At 37.3% G+C, this 23,545-nt stretch overlaps 1 protein-coding gene across 2 annotated transcripts in view; it reads right to left on the bottom strand.

Moving 5' to 3' along the window:
* Positions 1-263: 263 nt before the first annotated feature.
* The window catches only part of LGR5 (leucine rich repeat containing G protein-coupled receptor 5), an 84,846-nt gene continuing 61,564 nt past the window's right edge, over positions 264-23,545 (bottom strand). For both annotated transcript variants that reach the window (XM_031589712.2, XM_031589711.2), the window contains exons 6-18: positions 22,572-22,643; positions 20,393-20,461; positions 17,496-17,567; positions 16,568-16,639; positions 16,399-16,467; positions 16,204-16,275; positions 14,285-14,350; positions 14,005-14,076; positions 12,513-12,584; positions 10,857-10,982; positions 5,515-5,660; positions 4,431-4,514; positions 264-1,976 (exon numbers count right to left, since the gene is read on the bottom strand). In XM_031589712.2, the coding sequence (XP_031445572.1) occupies positions 886-1,976; positions 4,431-4,514; positions 5,515-5,660; positions 10,857-10,982; positions 12,513-12,584; positions 14,005-14,076; positions 14,285-14,350; positions 16,204-16,275; positions 16,399-16,467; positions 16,568-16,639; positions 17,496-17,567; positions 20,393-20,461; positions 22,572-22,643 (2,083 nt within the window). In that variant the 3' untranslated portion in view covers positions 264-885. The remainder of the gene's footprint in view (positions 1,977-4,430; positions 4,515-5,514; positions 5,661-10,856; positions 10,983-12,512; positions 12,585-14,004; positions 14,077-14,284; positions 14,351-16,203; positions 16,276-16,398; positions 16,468-16,567; positions 16,640-17,495; positions 17,568-20,392; positions 20,462-22,571; positions 22,644-23,545) is intronic.

Genomic DNA, 23,545 nt, shown 5'->3' with positions numbered 1-23,545 from the left:
TGTACTCAACACACCAGTCTGCCTGTATTCATGACCTTCCATGTAGTATTTCTCACCCTCAAATTCTATGAGTCTCTCATCTGTCACTTTTATCATTAGCAGTTCTATTGGCATGCTGGTAATTCATGACCAGATTGCACAGAAACCTTAGGAAAAAAATATTCATGTAGCAATGGCTTGCTGTGATTCCATTTTAAGTGCTTAGCAGGATTTTGATTAACTACTTCTATACTATATCATAATTCTGTGGATTTTTCTGGCAATTAAAATACTTTGTCATGTCAGACAACTTCTGAAAAACCAAAGCAGGTAAACTATTAAATGAACTTTATCTGTTGCACAAGAAGCTTAATTGAAGTATATTCTGCAGAAACCTTTAGGTTTTCCAACAGGACTACTCTTTCACTTAGCTTGCTGAATGAGGGCCATATGCAGATGTTTATAAAAACAGACTTGGCAATGAATATCTATTATTAAGACCAAATTATATTAAACAGGAAAAAATAACAAAAACCCAACCCATGAAACAAACTGTGCCATGTTTGTGTTGAAGATGTGTTGAAGAAAAAGCTCACCAATTCAGCACAATATTTTTGCTCTCGACCAACTGCCTTTTCCAAGTGGTGCTACTTTGAAAGGGAACTGCCAATACAACTGCAGAAACTGCTGCAGTTTCAGATTTTCTCTTCGTTCCAGCAGCTCTGAAACTGGCTGAGAAGGCTAAACTACTGGATTTTCAGCTTGCTGCAAGTTTTGTTGTCATCTGTTTTGTGATGCATGTAACAGTAATTCAGAGGCAATCTATAGCTTGAAAACACACACCCACACTTACTTTTGGGTTAAAAAAATTTGTAAACATACATATTTTCTGCACTGCCACTGAAACTAGCGACATGGAACAAATGCTACGGATGAAATATTGCAGCTTTCTGTCATTTGATAAGACGATGGCATGAGTGAGTTGCTGGTAGGCATGTCATATGATATGCTAGCACTTGTGAAGGTTACCAGTGCTTGTGTTGAGTCACAAGATTGTTTTTCTATGTCTTCTGAATTCACAGAGATCAGACTAGCATGTTTTGACCTCCTCCATAACAAAGTTTGCTTTCGCAAACTTCCCAAGTCCTCCTTGAAGTGTGGATTGAACAATATATAAAGGAGTGGGTTTAGACACGCAGGCAGTGGGACAATCACCAGCAGTATGGACTTTATCACTTCTGGGCTGATAAAGGTAAGATTTAGTAAGGAGGAAAAAGATAAGAAGGCCACAGGGCAATAAAGAATGCAATTAGTAAAAAGCAGCAAGGCTATATGTTTGACCATAGAGCAATCCCAAATATTGTCTAGTTCTCCCTTTTCTAAACTGCAATAGAGCTTTGTATAAGCAATAGTCATTACCAGGAAACAAAGTGAGTTCAGCAATACGAGTGCTACCATGTAGCCCATAGCAGTGGGTTCTCCAAATGGTAATGGCAAACAAAGTGGAGAAACCCCATACTCACTCCCAGTGAGGAGAGGTATCACTGCAATGACTAGTGCCAGCATAAAGCAAAAGAAAATGGCAATTTTTACACTAGCAACAGAGGATTTTGTTTCAAACTTTGTAGCATGCTTTATAGAGAACGCACGCTCAAGCGCAGCTAAGGTAAGGAGGAAAATGGAAGCTTCTGAAGCAAAAATGGAGAGAAGACCAGTCATTTGGCAACCAATTCCACTTTCCCACTGTGCTCCGTACTGAGCAAAGCTCCCAAAAGTTGATGCATCCACACTAGCCAGTACTCCACTGGAAAGACCCATCAAGGCATTTACAATACCTATTAGGCCAATCAAAAGCTTTATGGAGGACATATACAGCAGAGATCTGAAAACTGTAGCTGTCACCAGTGCATTGCAAACAAAGGTCAAACCGACGATGGTCCATACTCCAATTCTGATAAGCCAGCTACCAAACAGATGATCACATGGTTTGAAGGGACCTGAAAAGACAAGAAAAAAATAAAAGGAGAAAGGAAAATTCATGTAAAGTAAAATTTAATTTTTCACTTTTTTCTTAACATAGCCAAGCAGTGAATTTCACTCCAAAAGGAGATCTGGATATTTCATCTTTCTTCTGGGTAATAAGAGATCTCAATAGTGCACTGCTCATATGCATGTTGCATGTGTCTGTCCCTCCACCTGAACATTCTAGGCTTTTTTCTTTTTATGTTTGTTTTTAATCTATAAGCGCAGTGTAATTGCCATGAAAAATTCTTCAAGAAAGAAAAGGACAGCTGTACTTTCCTCTTGCACCAACTATGGGCTCATATATGTGCAGAGCACCATGTGGGGAAACAGGAAGCTTACCATTAGTTACTGGATACATATTTTACTGTTGTTAAACTAGTAGCTGGAGGTCAAACTTTCATGGGAAACTACTGACTAGATTTCTTACTTACTAAACAGAATGTCCAGTTCATAGTTTCAATGAATGCTGTCATGAGAAGCTGAAAAAGATCCCTTGCTAAACCAGAACAAGTTGCTAATGAGTCCTGGTGAAGTTTGATGTAATGGATATGGACAGATACACTCTGGCTGCCTAACAGCATGTCATTACACAGTTCAAGACCTCTCTGCAGTGTCTTTTCAGAGGAGTGCTTTGCTCTTCATTTTCTCATCCTTACTGATTCTACGAGGTGACTCAAATGGCTTTGACCTTTGAAAAGCTAAAGGCCAGACCTACTTTTCAACTTCCAACACAAGAGGAAGAAAACTTTAATTCATGAAGCATTGGAAAGAATAGGAGATCTCTTTTTGAACAAATAAATTCTGAATAGATTCGGGATGAATTTTTAATCCTTTCTGCCAAGAATCTGGAATGGATCCTAAAAGGCAAGTTATTGAGACAGAAAAATGTAGGTACCATCTTTAAGTCTGTCATCATCTCCAGCATTCCCAGTAAAGTAATGGACACTAAATATCCCATCTTCAAAAGACAAATGCACTGTAATCTACTAGTTTGGATTGAGATCCAGTGAGATCTGAGAGGATTCCATTTAGATTCCGATGATAAATCTGACCTTTTAGAGTTCTTAGAAGAATTAGAGGGTTCTTGAAGAATTTTCATGATGGAAGATTTGACATATTTTATTTTGGCTGTAGAGATTTCCTGAGACCATTCCATTTGAGAAATATCCCCAGAGTGGAATCCTTAAATCTCTGACTTAAAATTCAGATATACTTTTCTGCATAAGTTGACTATCAAGCTAAACTGTAAGTAAGGAAATAACACTGCAGAAAGTGAAAAGTATTATTTAGTAGACTGTTTGAGATAGCAGTTCCAGAATGACACACTGTCGAGATGTGAAGATAAATAATAGAATAGCTTAGGTTGGAAGGGGCATTAAAGATCACCTAGTTTGAATCCCGTTTGCCACCCACTAGATCAGGTTGCCCAGTGTGTGATTGAAGCTGAATGCATAAGAAACATCACTTGTCTTGGTACCAGTCAGCTATGCTTCCTCAAAGCAAGTCATCTACCTTCTCCATGAAGACACAACCCCTGCTGCTAAGCTGTACTCCATACAACTACAACTATTGCCATTGAGTAGGCAGCACCATCCATTGTGTCAGTTTGCAGGTGTCTGGTGACAACTTATCATGAAGACAATGATGTTTTTGTGAACTCAATAACAAAGGAGGCAGTAGAGAAATATGGGGATCTTGGCTTGGAGTGAGTCTTGAAGTACTATCTGATTTTTGTTCATGCTTCACAATGGAAGAACAACTGGGGAGAATCTTTGTTGAACAGGATGCTAAAACTAAAAGTTACATTCCAAATACTTTCCTCATCTTCAGGTAAAATTTAAGTGTAGCAGGTGGCAGGTGTAGCTTTTCAATTTAATCACATTTTATTTTTTAAGCCTTAAAACCTTTCCATCATACTGCAAAGCCAGGGATGTACTACTCTCTGAAAGAAATGACTGTGCTGAGTGTGTTCCTTTTGATGGACTGCATGTATTTCAATATTGTAGTGTTTTGTATGTCCTAGACATTAAACTGTTACTCAAAAAGTTCAAGTGTAGAATAACTCAATGAAGAATTACTTCAGTTTTGCAAAGGAAAGAGCAAGCAAAGATTCTGTTCTATTATTATCAGTTTATTGGCAGAAGAGAACCTTTGCTTCCTTGTCCCCCTGATAAGGGGACCAATTCCTCTGAAAAGGGAAAAGAGCGAGGATCTGCCAGAGGACTGTGTGAAATTTCTGGTACGTTCATAGATGAATTCAGTGTTTGCAGAATTTTCTGGAGGACTGTGCAGAATTTCATATTGTTGTACAACATATTATTGCAAATATATTGTTCCCATCCTAGTTTCAGATTCAGAGCTTGTTATTGCATCTAAAATACCCAGTAACATTGCTCTTAAATTCCCATCTATTGGCAGTTCTATACCTGGAGAAGGTGAACACTGCACTGAATGATGAGCTTTCAAATCTTCTTCAAAGTCGAGAAGAAAATCTTCAAAGTCACGCTCATCTGTGGGGGAGAAAATACTCAGATTTGATACTGCATTTTTCAGGAAAATTTCTTTTTGCACAAGCTGCAAAAAAGTCCTAGGTATCTAAGGCCTATTCTCATCTCTCTGCCTGCCAAACTGTAAGCAGAAGCAGATGTATGCTTTCTTGGTTCTAAGTCACTGTACTCAGGATTATTTAAAAAGTTGGCATTATCACTTCTCTGAAAACAATCACTTTCAGAAAGGTGCTTTCTCCATTACCTCATTTGCAGTGTGAAAACTGTGTAGGAAGGAGTTAAAAATACGAATTCCACTGTTGTGCCCCTCTATTAAGATTTAACCCAGGCTCTTCTGTTTTTTTGTGTGTCATTGATCAAACATGTATTCTTGGCTCTCCTCTTGCTGGAACTAGCCCCGAACTTAGAGACCTACTAGTCTTCAGGACTGGAGACAGTGATGAAAGCAGAAGATTGGTATAACATGTATGTATGCACTTACATGGCAGGTCAAATAACAGAACTTCTGCTGAAGGGGGAGAAAAACAAATTTCTGCTCTGCAGAACAGATGCACTCATGGTGCCCAGGAAGTGCCAGGAAAAAAATCCAGCAGCTACACCTTAGTAACCACACAAGCTCTGTGATATCCTGAAGCACGGGTGCAGCAGGACAGAGAAGGCAGTACTGCTACTTCCAAGGCTGGCAAGATACTAAGTCCTTGCTGCTTGATTATTTTATAGAGTTACATACGAGCACCACTTCCTTGTCTCTCAGATAAAGGGAAGATTTCATTTCCCACATTAATACTTGGACAGAAAAACGAGTGAGTGAGTTTTTTGAAAGGCAAACCTGACAAAATGATTCCCTAAGCATAGGAATGCTTGAATAATATATTGCCAGGCAAGAGAGGGAGAGGCTGTCTCTGTGACTGTGAAAGAGTATTGGATAAGATTAACATCACAGGCTGCTCACTTGAAAAATCACAACCTTCAGGGAGATTTAAAAATGAAAGGTGACAATTACCTTGAATTTGTAACAACCCAATATCCTTTCTGGAAAAATCATCAGTGCTGCTATTGTCATCTTTGTGCCATTGGCTGGAAATTTTGTAGTGGCTCTCGCAAGCTCCAAAGGCACAGCATTGATAAGCATATGGCATTTCCATGACCCTGTAGAAGAACATTGAAATATACCATGATAACGGCGTAGAGCACCAGCTACTTCATTGTACTGCTCTCTAATGTTAGTGCAAATGAACTTGGTTAAATAGCCAGATTTGAAAGTAAAAATATTTATGGGTAAAAAACAATCATGATGGTACAAACTGAAGATTCACAGATAGAATCCTCTACCAGAAATGTGGATGATTTCTAGGGTACTTGTAGTAAAGGCCCAGTGAGATTTTCTTACACGTTTTCATGGGAGATAGGAAGTAGAAGACATGACTTGCTCTTGAGTGAATGTTACTCTGAGAGTTCCATTTCTATTTTGTCTTTTAATAGTTTTTCAGTGTAACTCAGAGGTTTCTCCATGTTACTTTCTTAATGGTTTCTTTTAAAAAACTGAAAGATCGCAACTGTGCCAAACCTGCCTAACAGGCAAAACAAAAATCTTATTTCCCAAAAGGAATTTCTGCAGTTTTAGGAAATAAGATCTATTTTTGGATTCAAATTTCATCTATATCTCTTTCCACATCAAACATTTTTCACAGTAAAATGGCAACAAGGAGATATTGCCTTTTGTATATAGACCAAGAAAGTAGTATTCTAAACTAAAAGGTGAATGAATCACTAATGCAGCATATGTGAAAATATGTCACTGAAGAAAAGGTTTTTAGTTTATTAATTGTCACAGGAATGGGCATTGAAGGACTCTGGATGGTTGTTCCTAACTCCTTTAGTAAAGTTGGAATTCCTAACACAAAATTGAGTACCGATCAGTGATGTTCAAAGATTCTGAGGCTTCTATTGCCAGAAAATTACTGATTTCCAGTATGTTTTCAACTCCATTTCTCTGTGGATGTGCAAATTCTGGGATAGTACAGAAGAATTACATATATACAACTTCTAAGGGCTACTTCTTCTGTTCCTGAAAAATACTTTATGCACTGGAAATAGAGATATTTAGTTTGCACATCCCCAGTAACAACATAGTGAAACCTAACAATTCACCTTAATTTCAACAGACCAATAAACCTTCAGAGGTAAAGATGTGACTACTACCAGGTTACTTTCAACAAATTAGTCATGTAAATTAATATAATAAATGTTCTGAGCAACACTTAATGCCCTGAAAAGTCTACAAGAGAATCAGTTTGTGAATTGCGCCCAATGCCAACAGGACTTAAGCTTGCATGCTAGCAAGTTTAGAGAGGAAACCAAACCCTAAGCTCTAAAGTGAATTTTAAATTAGTGCATTTGGAGCACTTAGACTCCTTACACTTATATTTCTGTTGGGAATTCGCAACAATAATCTGTACTCTTGTAACCAGTACAAAATTGCGTAAGCTACTTTTTCAGTACTCCAGTAAAAGTTCAAGAAATCTAAGTTCTATCATGCAACTTCGTGCCATCTGACTGACTTAAACATTCAACTTCTAACTCACTTCTCTAACATGTGATCTTTTAAAATATGAAGATTATCCTGATTAAACATTTCTGTAAACTTTTCCCAGAAGCTCTTCTTAAATAAACTATTACTGTATCCACACATTACAAAACTGACCAACAGTTAGTTGCCTGGGCTGACAAAAACAAATAAAAACCAATACAAAACACTTTAAAAAAGGAAACACTGAAATTTCTATAAGGTGATCACTGCAACTTGTGATGTTAAACCTTCTGAAGCGTTTAATATTGCTGAGGAAATAGCTAGTGGGTATTTTAGGTTCAAGAAATGAAAGCAAATATGTTTTGGAAAGGAATAATTCAGTTGTAAAAAACTTTCACCTAGTCCAACTGCCTGAGCACTTCAGGGCTGACCAGAACTTAAAGCACATTACTGAGGGCAGTGTCCAAATGCCTCTTGAGCACTAACAGGCATCTACCACCTCACTAGAAATGCTGTCCCAGTGTCTGACCACCCTCACAGCACAGAATTGTTTCCAACTGACCGACCCTCCCCTTGCAGCTCTGTGCTGTTCCCATTCTGCCATTGATTCCCAGGAGCAGAGCCCAGCACCTCCCTCTGCTTCCCCTCCTCAGGAGCTGCAGAGAGCACTGAGGTTGCCTCTCAACTTCCTCTCCTCCAGGCTGGGCAGCACAGTGCCCTCAGCCTCTCCTCACAGGAAATGCCTTCCATCCCCGTTACCTGCTTTGTTACTCTCTTCTGGATATTTCCACTTCTGACCAGTTGGCTGTGCTGTGTTTAATGCATGGCTAACAAGAACAGATTTTCAGATTCTTTTGGGCTTTTACCCACTGGCCTGTCATGGAGTTGAAATGTGGACCTCTCACATGGTGCTGTTCCACAGCTTCCTCAAAGTCGCCAGAAAAATTATTTTTGGTTAAAGACTAAGACTCCAATTTCTTATCCTCTCTTTAAGACTTTTAAGAACCTTTTGATAAACCCAAACAGCTGAATTTGGTTTTTTATTTTTTATTTTTTAGTAACTAGGTCATACATACAGGTCTAAATCCTGCAAATACTTCTGAATTTCTGTGCAAAGCATATTTGAACAGATGGAATGGGACCCAGAACACAATGGATAAAGTATACTTTGCAATGGAAAGAAATTAGTGCCAGTTCTTGGTGACAGAGGAATTCCTTTCTTTTAAAAGCAACTTTTAACATGAAAAAAAAAAGGCAACTCTCAGCCATGCAGTGCCAGAAACAGTCCTTTTTATACCTGGTGCTTATGTGATACTGGTGATTAGATTTGGAGTTTGTCAAATTATAGTCCCATAGAAAGGCTGTCTGAATTTATTTTTATATATTGCTTATCTTACTGATGGTATCTGTACCCCTGACATTCTTTTCCTGCTTCAAGGAATATCTTTTTTCCTGATTTTAGATCAAACATCAGAGAACACAAGATTGTTTTCCACCTCACAAAGGTGCAGGGTTGGTTGATGGTGAATGGAAATGCACAGTTATGACGGATGGAGCTAGTCACTGAGTTCTTTACAGCACTGAATCAAAGCATCAGATAAAGAGGGAAGGAGTGGTTGGCAGCCTGACTTTACTTCCTCATAGCTTGCTATAGCAAGCTGGGCTCGGCTCTTTGAGCATTCTTGTGCCATTGCTGAAGGTGGGGCAGAGGATGCTCAGCTCTTTGATGTGTTTGTGTATTGAACAGCAATGACCCATTTAGATGAGCAGGAAGTTTTTATACAGGAATTTGTCTTTAATGTTGTAACCAATGTCTAGTTCCAACAATTAGAAAGGGTGAAATTTCATTTCGTTTCAGATCTCTGTTCAAGTTGGAGCTTCATGCACTGTCTGCAGTGATCCTGCATGAAATCCTGGCCTCATTTTAATTTATGGTACAAATCCTACAGAATCTAGGATAGGATTTTATCCCAGTCTCTCCTGAATGGATATAATTTGCTTTTACAGATGTTAATCAGCTCTAAATATATCAGTCATAGTTTTTATATCTTTTTAAATAATTAAGCCATTGTTTGGCACATCCTTTTTAATTACTCATTCCAACTAAATACATTATAGTTGCATTTTAGCAATATATATAATTTATCTTGTGAAAAAAACACCACATAAAGTATAATATTGATAAAAGAATTCAAAAAATCTTAGCTGTACGCAATTCAGTTAAACAGTAAATTGTTCTAGGACTACTGGAGGTATACACATGGTATATGTATTACTGTATTTTTTCTATTTTGGAGTGATCAATTTTCTTGTGTTTAGATTCTTTTTAAGAGGCTTTGGGCATTTTAGAATTATCCCCTGCCTCAACATGTTGGCAAAGTCAGTGAGAGAAGAAAAACAGGCAGAAGCTCAGGCTCAGATATTCACAACTTTTTATGATACTTGATTCTTGACCTCTGAGACTCATCTGAAGACTTATCTAAGGCCTCTAGTACTTTGAACATTTATGTTACAAAGTAGTTTTACACGCTGCGATTGAGTCACTACCCAGTCTCCTCTGTGACAAACTACAAATACTGGGTTTATTGAGTCTTTTAAGGCACTGCTTCATGGCCCTCGAATCATTTTTGCAGCTCTTCTCTCCGTTTAATATAACATAGCATCATAGAAGTACTCCAGTATGGTTCTATCCAGCGCTTTATTCAAACATTTTATCATCTCCCTACTTCTACTTATCACACCTTTATTTGTAACTACAAAAACTCCAGTCCTTTCCATCAGTAGCACATCTCCTTGAGTTGTCAGCATATAATGCCTTATGGAACTCTTCCAGTGCAAAATGCAGATTCTAGTGAGGACATAAGTATGGAGTCTTCCTTGCAGACTTTCAAATCTGTATAGACATAGGCCTGGGCAACTGGCTCCAGGTGGCTCTGCTTGAGCAGGAAGTTGGGCTAGATGACCTCCAGAGGTCCCTTCCCCTCTACCACTCTGTAATTCTGTAATTATGTCCATACAGTTTAACTGTTTTGAATTTTATGGTATCAAAAATTTTACATTAAAGTGAGGAAAAAAAATATTTTTCAGTTTGCATCCTCTAATTAAAACATGAAAATCAAGGGAAAGTTAAGGAACACTCCCCAGTATCCTGAAATCAGAGGCAAAATTATTTACTGTGTCATGCAGTGACTGGCAGAGCTGCAAATAATCTCTAGATAACAGTTCCTTCTTCTGTATCACAGAACATACAGCAGAAAATTATTAGCATCAAAATATTATAGTAATAATGGAAAAGTTTTGGGGGGTTCAATGATCTCTTGAGGTCCCTTCTAACCCCTGCAATTTCGTAATTCCATGGCTTTGTGTTATCTGAATCTTAAACCAAATATTACAGAAAAAAAAAAAACAACATTCATTTTTACTCGAAACAAAAATGGCCATATATCTTAAAACTTCAGTAGTATATTTTTGATATTTACTGAGTTCTCTCTAAACATAAGGGAAATTCTGTAAGCACAGACCAGTAGAAAGACATATCATATCATATTGTTTTAACAGCTTTTGAAATATATCACCAGGAAGCAGATGTGGCTCATATTAACCAAGTACTGGGGTTAATATTTCAAAACACTTCACAGTTTCTTCAGTTAAAAGTGAACATAATAAAATAAGTCTATCATTTTTATCATATTTGCTTTGGTTTTAAGAGCACAGATCAAAGACTGACAATATGAAACAACATGCATTACACACTGACACACCTTCCACTGCACATGAACACAAATGTAGCTTATTAGTTTTAATGATATACTCACTTGAGTTCAGGAAAATTGTCAGATGATATCAAACTTTGTAGTGCATGATTTCCTGTTAATTTTAAATGAGTTAGACCATGTAGCCCCGTCACAGGAAAAGAGGACAAAAGGTTGGATGACACATCCCTGCATAACAGCAAATAAAAATCAGCTTACAGGTTCTGTTTTATTTTAATTCAGTAATAGAAATGTCATATTGCAAAAGCAGGCTATAGTTTTCCAAACTGATAAACATTGACTGTGTTATACACACGTCTCAATCAACAGAACGAAACTGCAACAGCACTCAGGAATATACACCTATATTTTCAGCAGAAAGCTAACAGTGATCAAGGGGAAATGGTAAAGTAAGCAAAGGCAGATGTTCAGATGCATTCTGTTTTCTATTACTCCCCCTCCCTTCCATTTATTCAGTAAGCTGTTTCAGTCCTTTTCATGATAATCTACACTTAAGATGGTCAATGCTCAAGAAGAAAAAAGGAGAGTCTGATGCTACTGGAATGTTTTTATGGTGGACTATAAAGTTCTTGTCCCTTGGACATCTAAATCAAAAGGGCTAGTCATAAAATAACAGATTTGTTGATGTACTGCTCTTCTACCTTTTCATGTTTAATGTGCACATACTTGTGCATGTGTATGTCCTACTGCTCACAAGATAGTTAATTACCAAAGGTGAAATTTTGGTCCTACTGAACTGGTGAAGCCTACCATGACTTCATTCAGATGAGGGCTACAGAGTGGCATTTCAGGTAACACTCAGTACAATGGTTTATGTGTGTGTTCAAAGGGTTTTCTACTGATCAAGGGCAGAATTTTTTGCTGGCAGCACAATGTTCCTGTACTCTTTCTTCTGCAAGAAAGCACTAAGGAGGATCCCCCAAAAAGGATGCCATAGGCAATATTCTCCTCATAGACATTTTTCAGTCCACCATTCAGAGGGTGGCTTAGTTCATCAAAAGAAATTAATGCCTCTTTTCAAATTTTTGTTTCCTGTAACTCCCAAATCAAACTACAGGATTATCTGTGATCAGATACCTGTCAGCATGCATTTGTGAACAACTGCAGAGCAAGATAACTCCAGAGGAATTTTCTTTCATGTTGTCCCCAGGGATACACCCCAGGGATTCACCTTATAGAGTTATTGCAATTATAGTGCGAAGAATGAAAAAGAAAAGACAGAAGTGCTTGTAAGTAAGACCTGCAAAATTGGATTTTTGGTGTTTTATCCATTAAATATTCTGACTGAAGTTACTTAAGAAGAAAAACTATTCCATGCAATGAGAAACAATGTTTGTAATTTGATTTTGAATCAATTTCCTTAGTTTTGATACACAACTAACAAGGTATCCACCCCACTGTTAAAAGACAGTAAATGACGAACAAATTGAAAGAAGAATGGCAGATACACTGATATGTTTAATGGAGCCCTAATCACCCTGATTACACTCTGGTATATGCAGCTTTGCCATAATACCTACAGGAGTTCGTGAAGTACGAGAAAGCAGACATTTAGATACAGATCTGACAGACCAGAAGATTAGAACAGAGACAGCCTCTATTTCTGCTGAGTGGGGCAATTAACAAGTTACCAGTGCTTTGTAGGCTCTTGCAAGAAAAATGTTAAAATTTAAATGTAAAAGATATACAAATACTTACAGTTTGATCAGAGATGGTAAAGAGGAGAAGGCATTGGGGTGAATAATTTTAATTTTGTTCCAAGCTAAATCCCTACAAGAAAAGTGAGTGGAAAATTACATACCCACTGAGTGAATATGGAAGTTTTCATACACTTGATTAGGGTGCCTAAATATAAAAAAGGTATTAATTACATGCAAATATTTTCAATAAACTTCTGCAAATCTCATGCTGCAAAATCTTATTGAAATTTTTTAAATTATGTTAGTCAGTTAATGGAGTTAGTTACTAAAGTGGCAACATTCTCTAAAACTTCTTAATGCATTTTGCAGTCTAACTCAGTTGTTTTCAGTCTTCAGTTTCCCAAGGCAGCATACAGAGGAGTGGGATATACAGACTACTTCTAAGAGGCCCTTATGATATGACTAGAAACAGCAAATCCATTGTTAATAAACTTAACTTCTTAGTCACAAACCAGGAAAAACTGAAATAAGTAAAAGTAGCTACATAATACATTATATATAAAGGCTTGATCCTGCAAATACTCATAAGTAATTTATCTACAAAATTATTCTGCTTTGTCTGTATGAAAACTAGAAACATAATATGTTTGAAATTTATGATGGCTGCTCTGAAATTAATGCCTTCTATTTTATTACGTTGGCCCATGACATCAGAAGCAGATGTTGGTAGTATGGCAGTAGAGGGTGAAACTTCCCTCCAGTATTCCATTACATTTTGCTGCTGTGTGACAGATGGCAGCAGAGGAGCGGTCTGATAAAATGGTGGTGCATATGAAGCAAAGGAACATCACCAAATTCCTCCATGCAGAAAAAATGACACACATTGACATTTGCTGAATGTTTATAGAGACCAAAGAGTAGATGTGAGCACAGTCAGGCAGTGGGTAGTGCATTTCAACAGTGGCAACAGTGATGTGAAAGACAAGCCACCTTCCAGATAGCCATGCACAGCTGTCACACCATGAAATGAAGAGCATCTTAACCAGCTCATCCACGTGCAAATCGGCTAAGTTTGACCACGATAAAAAGTTATGCTTTGAAGCTGAGAATTTGTTCTATCAAATAATGTTATTATGCTCCTTGTATCTGTTGTCATTTTCATGGGAAGAATTACTTTTGGAACGACCTACGTATTTCTTATTATTCTTCATAGAGAACACTTACCTCTATAAAGATTTCATGCTCCTCAGAGCTGATTCTGCCAATAGAGACAGTATCTTTCTCCACCTCTATCATAAATATTTAGAAGTAACAGCTTCTATATCTGTAAGTTTACATATCTGAGTTCATTGTTCAGATACTAAACTTAACAATGTTTATTCTGCTTTCAAAATCACAACTTGATGAAAGATCAAAGTTGAGGAGAAATAGAAAGTAGAATTAGACTTGTGGCAGACAGTGGACAGACAGTGAATAGACAGTGAATAAATAGAAAATATACCCCCATGTGTTTGAGCACCAACGTGAACCACCAATAGTGCTGTACTCACAGAGAACGAAGAGAAGCCAGCTGCCGGAATGTGTCTGCTTTGATTTCATCAATTTCATTATGATGCAAGTCACTGAAACAGTAATAAAAATTCTCTCAGTTTCAAAGGTACCCAGAAGACACTAGGCAGTACTATAGACCATTTGTGATCCACTTCAGTACATTGTAAGGATACGTATTTGAGTACGTGAAATTGATCAGTAGTAACTGAATTAATGATGCTCAAGCAAATTCTATCTAGATGTCTCTTTTTAGGCATTCTAGGATAGTTTGAAGCTTACATTTTTTGTAGCTTTTTACATGCAGTAAAACAGGGTAAATCTTCCAGCAGATTATAAGACAGATCTCTGTAATATACAAGAAAAGAAAAGATTAACATTCAATGTAATGCTAAAAGATTTGCTTTCTTGTCTCTCTTCATGCTCAATTAAAAATAACTTATTTTACAGGAGAGTAGAAATGTGCAGACTCAGTTATTATCTTTCATCTGACAGCTTTTAATTTCTAACTGAGGGGAAAAGAAAAGATATATTAACTCCAGATACTGCTTTTGCAAATTCCTTGCATTGTCTGACAATTTCCTGCTGAAGTGCAGACTTCTAAGTGTTTTACAGTAACAATATTGGCAGTCTGCTTATAGAGAGCATTGGCTTTGCATCACAGACTTCATATTCATCACATTAAACTTCTGATAAATATTTAAACCACTTAAAATGCACTAATAAGTATCTATTTACAAATATGTTAAATGTATATGTACATTTTGTCTGAGAATATCCTTTATTTTTCTGGCAACAATCACAATGAACTCTAATTAGCTTTCAGTTTTACACTTCTGATTAAGCAGTATTGCCTCTGATCCTTAGAACTGTTACATCTTATAACTGAGCACTGTGGTTAAAGATATGGGAACTAACTTTGAAATCAATCACTACATGAGGGAAAAAAGCTCTTGAAAAGACTTGAGCCAAAACTCAACAAATTACAGAATAACTGAAACATCTGGACTGATTTATAGTATAATCTAACTAATCAAAAACAAGCCCAGGCAATTTGCAGAAATTGGAGGGGAAAAAAAAAAGAAGGAAAAGAACCAAACACCCCTCTCCTACCCACTCTCAACAGTCTCTATATATGTATACATATATATACATCTTGTTTGGGGAAAACTGAATGTGAATTTTGCTGGTGGAAAGAATACAGAATAAAACTTACACGTATAATTACCAAAAATGTCCTTTTCCCATAGTTATTTAATATTATCAAGTAAAAGAGTTATCTACTTTCATCCCCGCTTCTAGTCCTTTAAAAACTGAATCATATCTACCCACTTGCTTTCCTGGAGAAAATTATCTTTGCCATTACTATTCTGACAGGGTCATTTTGTAGATTCTATGTTTGACTTGTGAAAATAGTGCAAGTAATGACAGTGTAGGATTCAACTGAGTCCATCAACTAAAACTTAATTTTTCTGGAAATGTTAATGACATCCACACTGGTATTCAAATCATGTGCTATAATTAGTCCTATTTCAATGTTGGCCAGAGAAGCAATACAAAATACATTCCAAGTGATGTAATACATAGAGGAAAGCATTGGCTGATTCTCAAAGAAGCAGACACAGTGATTACTTTCGTTAGTGATTAAGCAAACCCCAAGGACATTTCCAAGCCAAAATAATATTGGATATTTAGTGTAAGAACTATGCCCCAACAATGCCAAGTAATAGTCTATCAAAATTTCAGTCAACTACTTAAGTCTGTCTGGAGAAAAATCTAAAAGAGAAGCATGAAAAGCGCTCAAAGCTAAACTCCTTATGCAGATAAATTTTCCATTCACTTCACTGAGTTATCTGCCTCAGAAGAAAAGAAAAGTGCTACAGGAGAGACAGAATAATGTCAGTGAAAGTAGCTCTGATTTTTTTAAACAAAATCACGAACCATTTTAGCATTTCCTAAAAAGATGAAAATTAATGATCTTTTTCAGCAATGCATGGGAAATACTGACAGGTATGTGGAATACAAACTGTTGGAGGATGGTATTTTTCAGTAACATTTGAAACTTGCTCCCTGCTCTGATTTCTATGCAGTAATGTGATACACAAAAATAGCAGCAAGGGGTAATTTTGAAATCATAATGATTTCATTTGCTCATTAATCTTTTTTATTAATGTGAAGTTATTAATCATACTGAAACGTACAGCACTTGGAGATTAGGCAACTGGTCACAAGCTGATCTGGGGAGAGAGGTGATCTGTGCTCCTGTGAGTGTCCTATTGAGAGAATTTATAAATAAATAAATAAATGATTGCAAAACAAACACTTATTTTTGGGACATTCTTTAGAATAAATGTCAAAAAATATAAACCAAAGGAAAATACTCCTGTACTACTTACAAACTCTCCAGACTTGTAGTCCCAGTCAGATCAGGAAACTCTGTTATCTGTGAGGCACCATTTAAAGTCCTAGAATTTAAAACATCGTTTCAATACAATTGCAATGAGGGATTTGAGGCACACCTCTAACATTGCAACTAAAGACAATTTAAAGAAATGAAGCACATACAGAGTTCTGAGTTCTGGTAAGTTTTGAAAAGCAGATTTTCCAACAAGCTGGATGGGGTTATCATAAAAGTGTCTGCAAAAAGAGAGCAAAAAAGGCATTTTATACACAATGTTATACACAATGTTATACAAATAACACATACACAAAATATTATGTGGAATATTTTAAAAGATTCAAAACACATTACATGATTATAATATATACAAATGAGTAATCTCTGTATGCTCACAGACATTTTGTGTACCTGTGGGCCTTTTCTCACCTGCTAGCCTATGTGCATCAAGTACATAGGCTAATTTAATACTGAAATATCCATTTTCCCTGGATTTAAAACCAGAAGCCTTCCATTTCCTCTTTCTCCCAGAAAGATTAAAATTCAAAGATGAAGAACTTTATTATGACATAAGGCAAAGTTGATGGATGAAGAAATCAGAACTTCACATTCTTGGAGGATGTTGTCCATCCATAGCAGTTGAGTACCACTGTACTTGTGAAGGAGTCCTGCTTTTGCTCATAAAAAAAATGCTACTCAAAACTTGTGGCTATTTCTCTTACATTTATTTTACAATTTCTTACGTTGAGGATTTCCAGTTAAATGTATTCTCATGTAAAATAATGAGAATTGAGACTGGAATCTATCATGAGTGATTTTTCTATCTTCTACATTGCCAGCAATACTAAGAGACCTATAAAGAGTAGTTCAACTGAAAGGTCAATGATGAAGTAGTGGTACTCACTCCCTTTAAACAGGGCATGCAAATTGCCACACTTTTCATAAGGCTAGAAAGATATAAGCTTGTTCACTTGCATTACTGTGTGCTACACAGTGCATTCACAAGAAGATATATCAGACAAATAACAACAAACATGGTACTTAATACCATATTCTCTTACACAAAGTGTCACTGAATAAACTGTTATCACTTACATTGTAATAAGTGATGGATTACCTACAAATGCACGCTCAGGTATCGACTTGATGTTGTTGCTATGAAATCCTCTACGAAACAAAAAAATGGTTTACACAGTAAAGAAAAGGAATGAGAAGGCACAGTTTGTATTCACCATACACAACAATTTCTTTGATTGTAGTAAGGAAAATGTCTGTGTGTAAAGATATGTTTTTGCTTTCAGGGGTAAGACAACTGGTAAATGCAAGAGCAAAAGAAAAAGTGAAGAAATGTCTGGAATTCAGCACTCTTCTACACGAGAAATGCTATGCAGGTGAAGTAAACAGCAAAGTAGCATTTTAAAATTCAGATGCTCACAACAGGAAACTGTTTCATAGCTGTATGTCATGTAGGTCATGTATATGTAATGTAAATATAGACATTGAATAGTACATATGTACATGTATATATGTATCCTCCCCGTATTTGTTAATTTGCATTCCATTTATTGTGATAATAATGAGTTACACAAATTTATAAGGTAAATGATTTTATACATTATATTGCTGAGTCTCCCACAACCACATTGTTGTTGACATATTTTACATGTAGAAATGAACAAGCTATCCAATGTGCCTGCTGGATAGGGGGCCAAAACTCCAAAACTTGGTCTCATCATTAATTACTGGATTTTATTCATATGAGTACTTCTCCATTGTAAAATACAAAAGAAACAACTAAGGTTTCAAAAGAACAATGATGATTTGTGTGGGAAACTCCCATTAGTTCAGTCGGGTATGAAAAGGGCTTCCCAGATTAAATTTATACATTTAGAAAGCCTCAAATTGTTCACTGATGCAAGCACACTTGGTCATTACTTCAAGAGGTTCCACATTACTGGTTTCACTTGTTTAGTCACCGTGCTACTGCTGATGAGACAGAACAAGGCTCTAAATCCCTTGTTCTTCTGCACGCCATAAAAACTGCATCCATGCAGACACAGATTCCAAGCAATATGAGGATCCCATTTCATCTAGAACCAGTGAACAGACTGGTTTTGTGGATTCATTGAATGGGATTCCTTGTACAGAGAAAGGCAAAAGAAATGGCATGACTGCTTCCCAGGGCAGTGTCTGGCCCCTCATCACCACTGACACAGTCAGAGTGTGGGAGCAGCCCCATCAGCAGCCAAAAGGAAACTGCAGTGCATTTTGTAAAACAGAGTCTACGGCACTTCTGAGGTGACTGGGAGAGAGTGATCATGGCTGTAGCTCAAACCCTGTGTGCTGCACCTCAGCAATATACCTCATCTGAAACAAAGGTAAATTACTGCTTGTCAGTTCACGTACTGAGCAAAACAGCTTAAATCTATCTGCACTCCTGGATAAGGACACTATAGTAAGGCCACACTGGGAAAAATGTTTCACAGGCATCTTCAAAACCTAACTGCTATACCCACTCTGGAGAGAGAACTGCCCCTACAGCTGAGATCACCAAGGGCAGAGCATCTGGGACTGGTTTAGCTCTGCCTTGATGACTTGCTGTTTCCAAGACAAGAAAAAAAAAAGCCATATTCAGCGTTCTCAGTCCAAGCACAAATTCTGAGACAAAGAAGAGGCCTGACCCAGAAACACCTTAGTAATGTAGCCCTGCAATAAACTGAATCTTTGTGGCCCTGGGTTCCTCTTGGTGAGAACAGAAGGAAGCCTGTGGGAGTCACCTCATGTTTTTAAGATCAGCTTCTAGAGCCCAAGCAAAACACTGATGTACATGGTCAGATTCTGTGCTGGACTTGGGAATTCAGGTTACAATTTCACACTCCAAAGATTTCCTGTGCAGAGAAGCTCAGCTGCCACAAGCAGTTTGATACCTAGATGTGAGATCCTATGGGGTCGAGAAATCTCAAACGCATCAGGCAATTTGCTGGACTGGACAAGGTGCATTTACTGCAAACCTAGGTTATCCATGTTTGGCTACTGACTCCAGAGGTCAGCAGAAAGGCAGTTCTTCGAGTCCATTGGATTTCACACCAATTCTTTTAGGCCTCAGGAGACAGAACAGCAGCTGAGAGTAGCTGGACTGAGAAACTCACAGCCTCACAGAGCCACTCTCTTGGGCAGCACAGGAGGCACTGAGCTGGAGTCAACACTGCTTGGGGGTTCCCTGCTTCCAAAAAAATCCCAGCCACATAAAGTGGCGTTATTACGTGTGGTGCAGTAATACTACAACTGATACCACAACTGTGTCAACTGTGTCCAGCTGATATATGATTACCTAGTTTTTGTAAGATCTATGCTGATGGTACATGTAGAGTGGCAATTACTTCAAACTGAAAGACCTCTGGACATACACACTGTTGTACACATCATGTTTGAAATGTGTGAATATTTCATTCATTCTTTTATAACTCAGCTGTTTCTTACAATAAACTTGGCTGGCTTCATTTCAGTGTTGACATTATTTTAGAGAAACTATGTCTGTGTGTCCACAAGTGTTTTGTTTACAACGTTACAAAGGACTATTTAAGTTGAAAAGAGAATGCTTTAATTTAATGGGGGAGGAGGGATGGAAGAAAACATTTAAACTTGATTAGCCAGTAAGAGGGCCATGTTTTTTCCTTAGTCTAGCAGATTGTGATATTTTGGATTGCTTGGAAAGAACAATTGTTGTGTTTGGGACTCAAAATAAATTAGCTGTGTTCCAAGGATGAAGTTCTTGAAGAAAATTCACTGCACAATGCAGTATAAAAGTTGTCAGAGCTTGAATGCTCTAAACTGCATGTTGAAAATTATCTTTTATGCATGTTGGCACATTTATTAGCTTTTCCTAGGATATCAGTTTTTAGGGATTACTGACAAAATCACCAGCATTAAGAAAATAATCAGTCATACACTAGACAAAACATCCTACATCCTAATACAATTGCTCTACTTACAGTTCTTTTAGGTTTGTTAGTGTCCTGATAGCAGTGGGGAACTCGTCCAGACTGTTGTAATTTAAATCTCTGTGTGAAAATAGATTGTGTTATTTAGGTTTTGTGTTACGTCAGGAATAACAGAATTGTTGGCATTTGTAATGAAATACCATTTTTCATGCATCGAATGAGAAACGTATAGCCCAAATCCAGGAAATCTTTAAAGTGCACGGATGTTCTGTAAAAAATCTGTTTAGGGCACATTCTCATTCCTATTTTTTTTATCAAGTGGGAAAACATACAATAAGCCCAACTTCATCATTAACCATATTGTTCAATTTAAGCTTTGGCAGTACTCACATGGAGAATGTCTCTAACCATACAAATTGTAAAAACAGTAGTTTAGCTGGGGTAGTGACCTTTGCTTTAAGAACTGCTCATGCTGCAGTGGCAATTAGACTTCATTATGGTAAAGTGAAAGAACTATACACATACTTCTGCCTTGAACAAGACATGTGCATCCTTTAGTATTCATGAGACACCTGAAACTAAAATTGAGATGCGCCTGTGTGGTGCTCCCTGAGCACTGCTTTGTGAAGAATATAGTCTGAAAAATTTGAGAAATAGCCTTATGGAATGGGCAAAACAGAAATCACAGTTTACAATAGATGGAAATTGAAACAGTATCAGGCTGAAGTAATTCAGGCAGGAAACTGCTGTCTGAACTCAAGAAGGCTTTCCTTCCTGCTTGTAAATCTCTCTCTCCCGCTTATTGACAGAAAGAGATTACAGGCAAGCACAGTTTTGCTTTGCCCTCCAGTGATATGTGATTTCCAGACCTATGCATCAATGAAAAGAAATGATCTTAAAGCTGACCTCCGTCGTTTACACTGAGACCTCTTTAGATTGTCTTGAAACTACCTTGAAACTGGTCTATATAGTACGCAAGCAGCGAGCTTGAGGCAAGTGCTACACTCTCCTACTGCAGTGAAGAGACTGCACCTATATCCATTCCCAGGTTCATGACTGTCCTCTGAGTTTTCATCTCTTTCATACCAGGTGGCTGGGACTGGGTTTGCAATTACTTATTCCATTGTTCTTTTTTTTTCCCTACTTTTGACCAAGTGCCATGTGAATCTCACTTAAAAAAACACAACAAACTATTACATTTTCCCTCTCTCTTTCCTGTCCCCCTTTCCGGTGCTACATTAAGGGACTTCCTTTCAACTCACAGCAGACTAAAAGTCAAAATTGTAAAACTGCACTTCAGTTTGAAGGGATCAGTGCAACTGAAACGAAGGAATGAAAAGAAAAAGAGGTCAAAATTTCTGGGTTTCTGATGTTACTGAAACATGAAAGTGAGCAGTACGTACTTCTGTGGATGAGAAAGAAAATAGTTACCTTTAGACTAGCATTATTCAGATTTGATATTTTGTCTATTTGCTCCTCAAATCTTCATCCTCTGGCCTGCTTAGGTGAAATCTCTAAAATCTCTGAGAAGGATTTAGCTGATTGTGGCAGGTGGTAAGGAGAAGATATGCAAGCTTTTACTGTTCCTGCAGCATTTTGGATTTCTGTTACCTACTCTAGCAGATAGATATGAACAGAACTTTGACAGAAACTTGAGGCAGTTTGAACCCTTATTAGTGCTATTCTTTAGCAAAGTTCTTTAAAGGCATGATCTTGGACACAACTGAGATATCTCTTTCCTTGTAAAACATACATGATTTGCGTATTTGGCACTTTCTCTTTTTCCAGGGATAAAAAAATAAAATTATGTGATTTCATAACCCTCTTCTATGGCAAGACAGTTTCTTGGTGGTAAATCTTTTCACTGTGACAGTTTCCCAATCTAGCCATTAAATTTATTGTTTAAACAAGACAAATAAATAGTACTAAACTAGGCAAACACAACTGCTTATGAATAGCCACTTCTTTTTCAATGCCCAATACAGTTCTCAAATGTCCTTTAAACAATTTATCAACTGATGATGCTTATTAAAAAGGCAAGCTAATTTTATTGTCAAAAATAGTATCTGCCACATAGAGTCATTGTAAACCATCACTTAGATCCTGTAGCGATTAGGCAAGCCAAAAAACACACTTAGTTCTTAGGCTATTTTTATTCTTTCAGAATATTAATGAAAACACTGAGGAAAAGAAAAAAAAAAAAAAGGAAACAAATAAGAGGTCAACTCACAAAGTCTCTAGGCTGTGGAGCCCATCAAAGCATTTCTTTCCCAGGGAGTAGATTCTATTGTTATGGAGATGTCTGCAGGGGAACATTAAGCACACAGTCAGGAAAGCACATTGCCCACAGTGGACTCAAGCAAAACATTTTGATGCTTAAATCAAAATAAACTTATTTTCAGGCATGCACCAATTAAATGCAAGTTATGCTTTTGCAAGAGCGTGTAGAGGAGGCACTTTCACTGCCCTCCCTGCTTTCTCCTGACATCACTCCACCCATGCGGCATTCAATTTGGTTCCATAGAAGGGATTTGTTTTACAACCATCTACATGGCTTAAAAAGGGCATAACCTGGAATTTTAGAGTGGGTTTTGCACATTAAATGTTGTGAAATTGTATACGTATTCCCACAGATTATTAATTAACATGTTGCCTTTAGAACTGTGGGTGGTGTTCGTTTGGAAAACGTATACTCAGAGGCTGTTAGAGGGGATGGCACAGAATAGCAGGTGAGCAGAAGGATAATAAGGCAGAAACAGCCATTAGCCTTGCAGAATGAAAGAAGACACAAAGCCATAGGATCATGGAGTCATAGCTTCACTGAGATGAATGAACTAATCAATTTTTAGAGCTTTAATTTGCTCTTCTTTGAAACTGTAAACATCCGTAGGTCAACACTTACTTCTCAAATGTTCAGCCCCTGAGAATAACTGCTGCATGTTTCATTCCAGACAAACCCTCCCATGTGAAGGATCAGAATGCTGCCTACTTCTAAGATTTTGATACTGACATGGAAAAAATCAATCTGTGTTAAGCTCATTAATGGGAGCGTGTACAACTTAGTGCTATTTAAGCTGGCTTTTGAAGAGGATGAATTTTTCGCAGCAAACTTCTACTTTATTCTTCACATTTCACTCTCATAGTGGAGGAAAACTATGGGAGTAACACTTCAAAAGAAAAGATGGATTGTGATTGAGGAGCTGC

Source organism: Phasianus colchicus, chromosome 1 (genome assembly GCF_987193195.1).
Source record: "Phasianus colchicus chromosome 1, bPhaCol1.hap1.1, whole genome shotgun sequence".
NCBI lineage: Eukaryota > Metazoa > Chordata > Aves > Galliformes > Phasianidae > Phasianus > Phasianus colchicus.
This window is presented reverse-complemented; position numbering and strand designations above follow the sequence as displayed.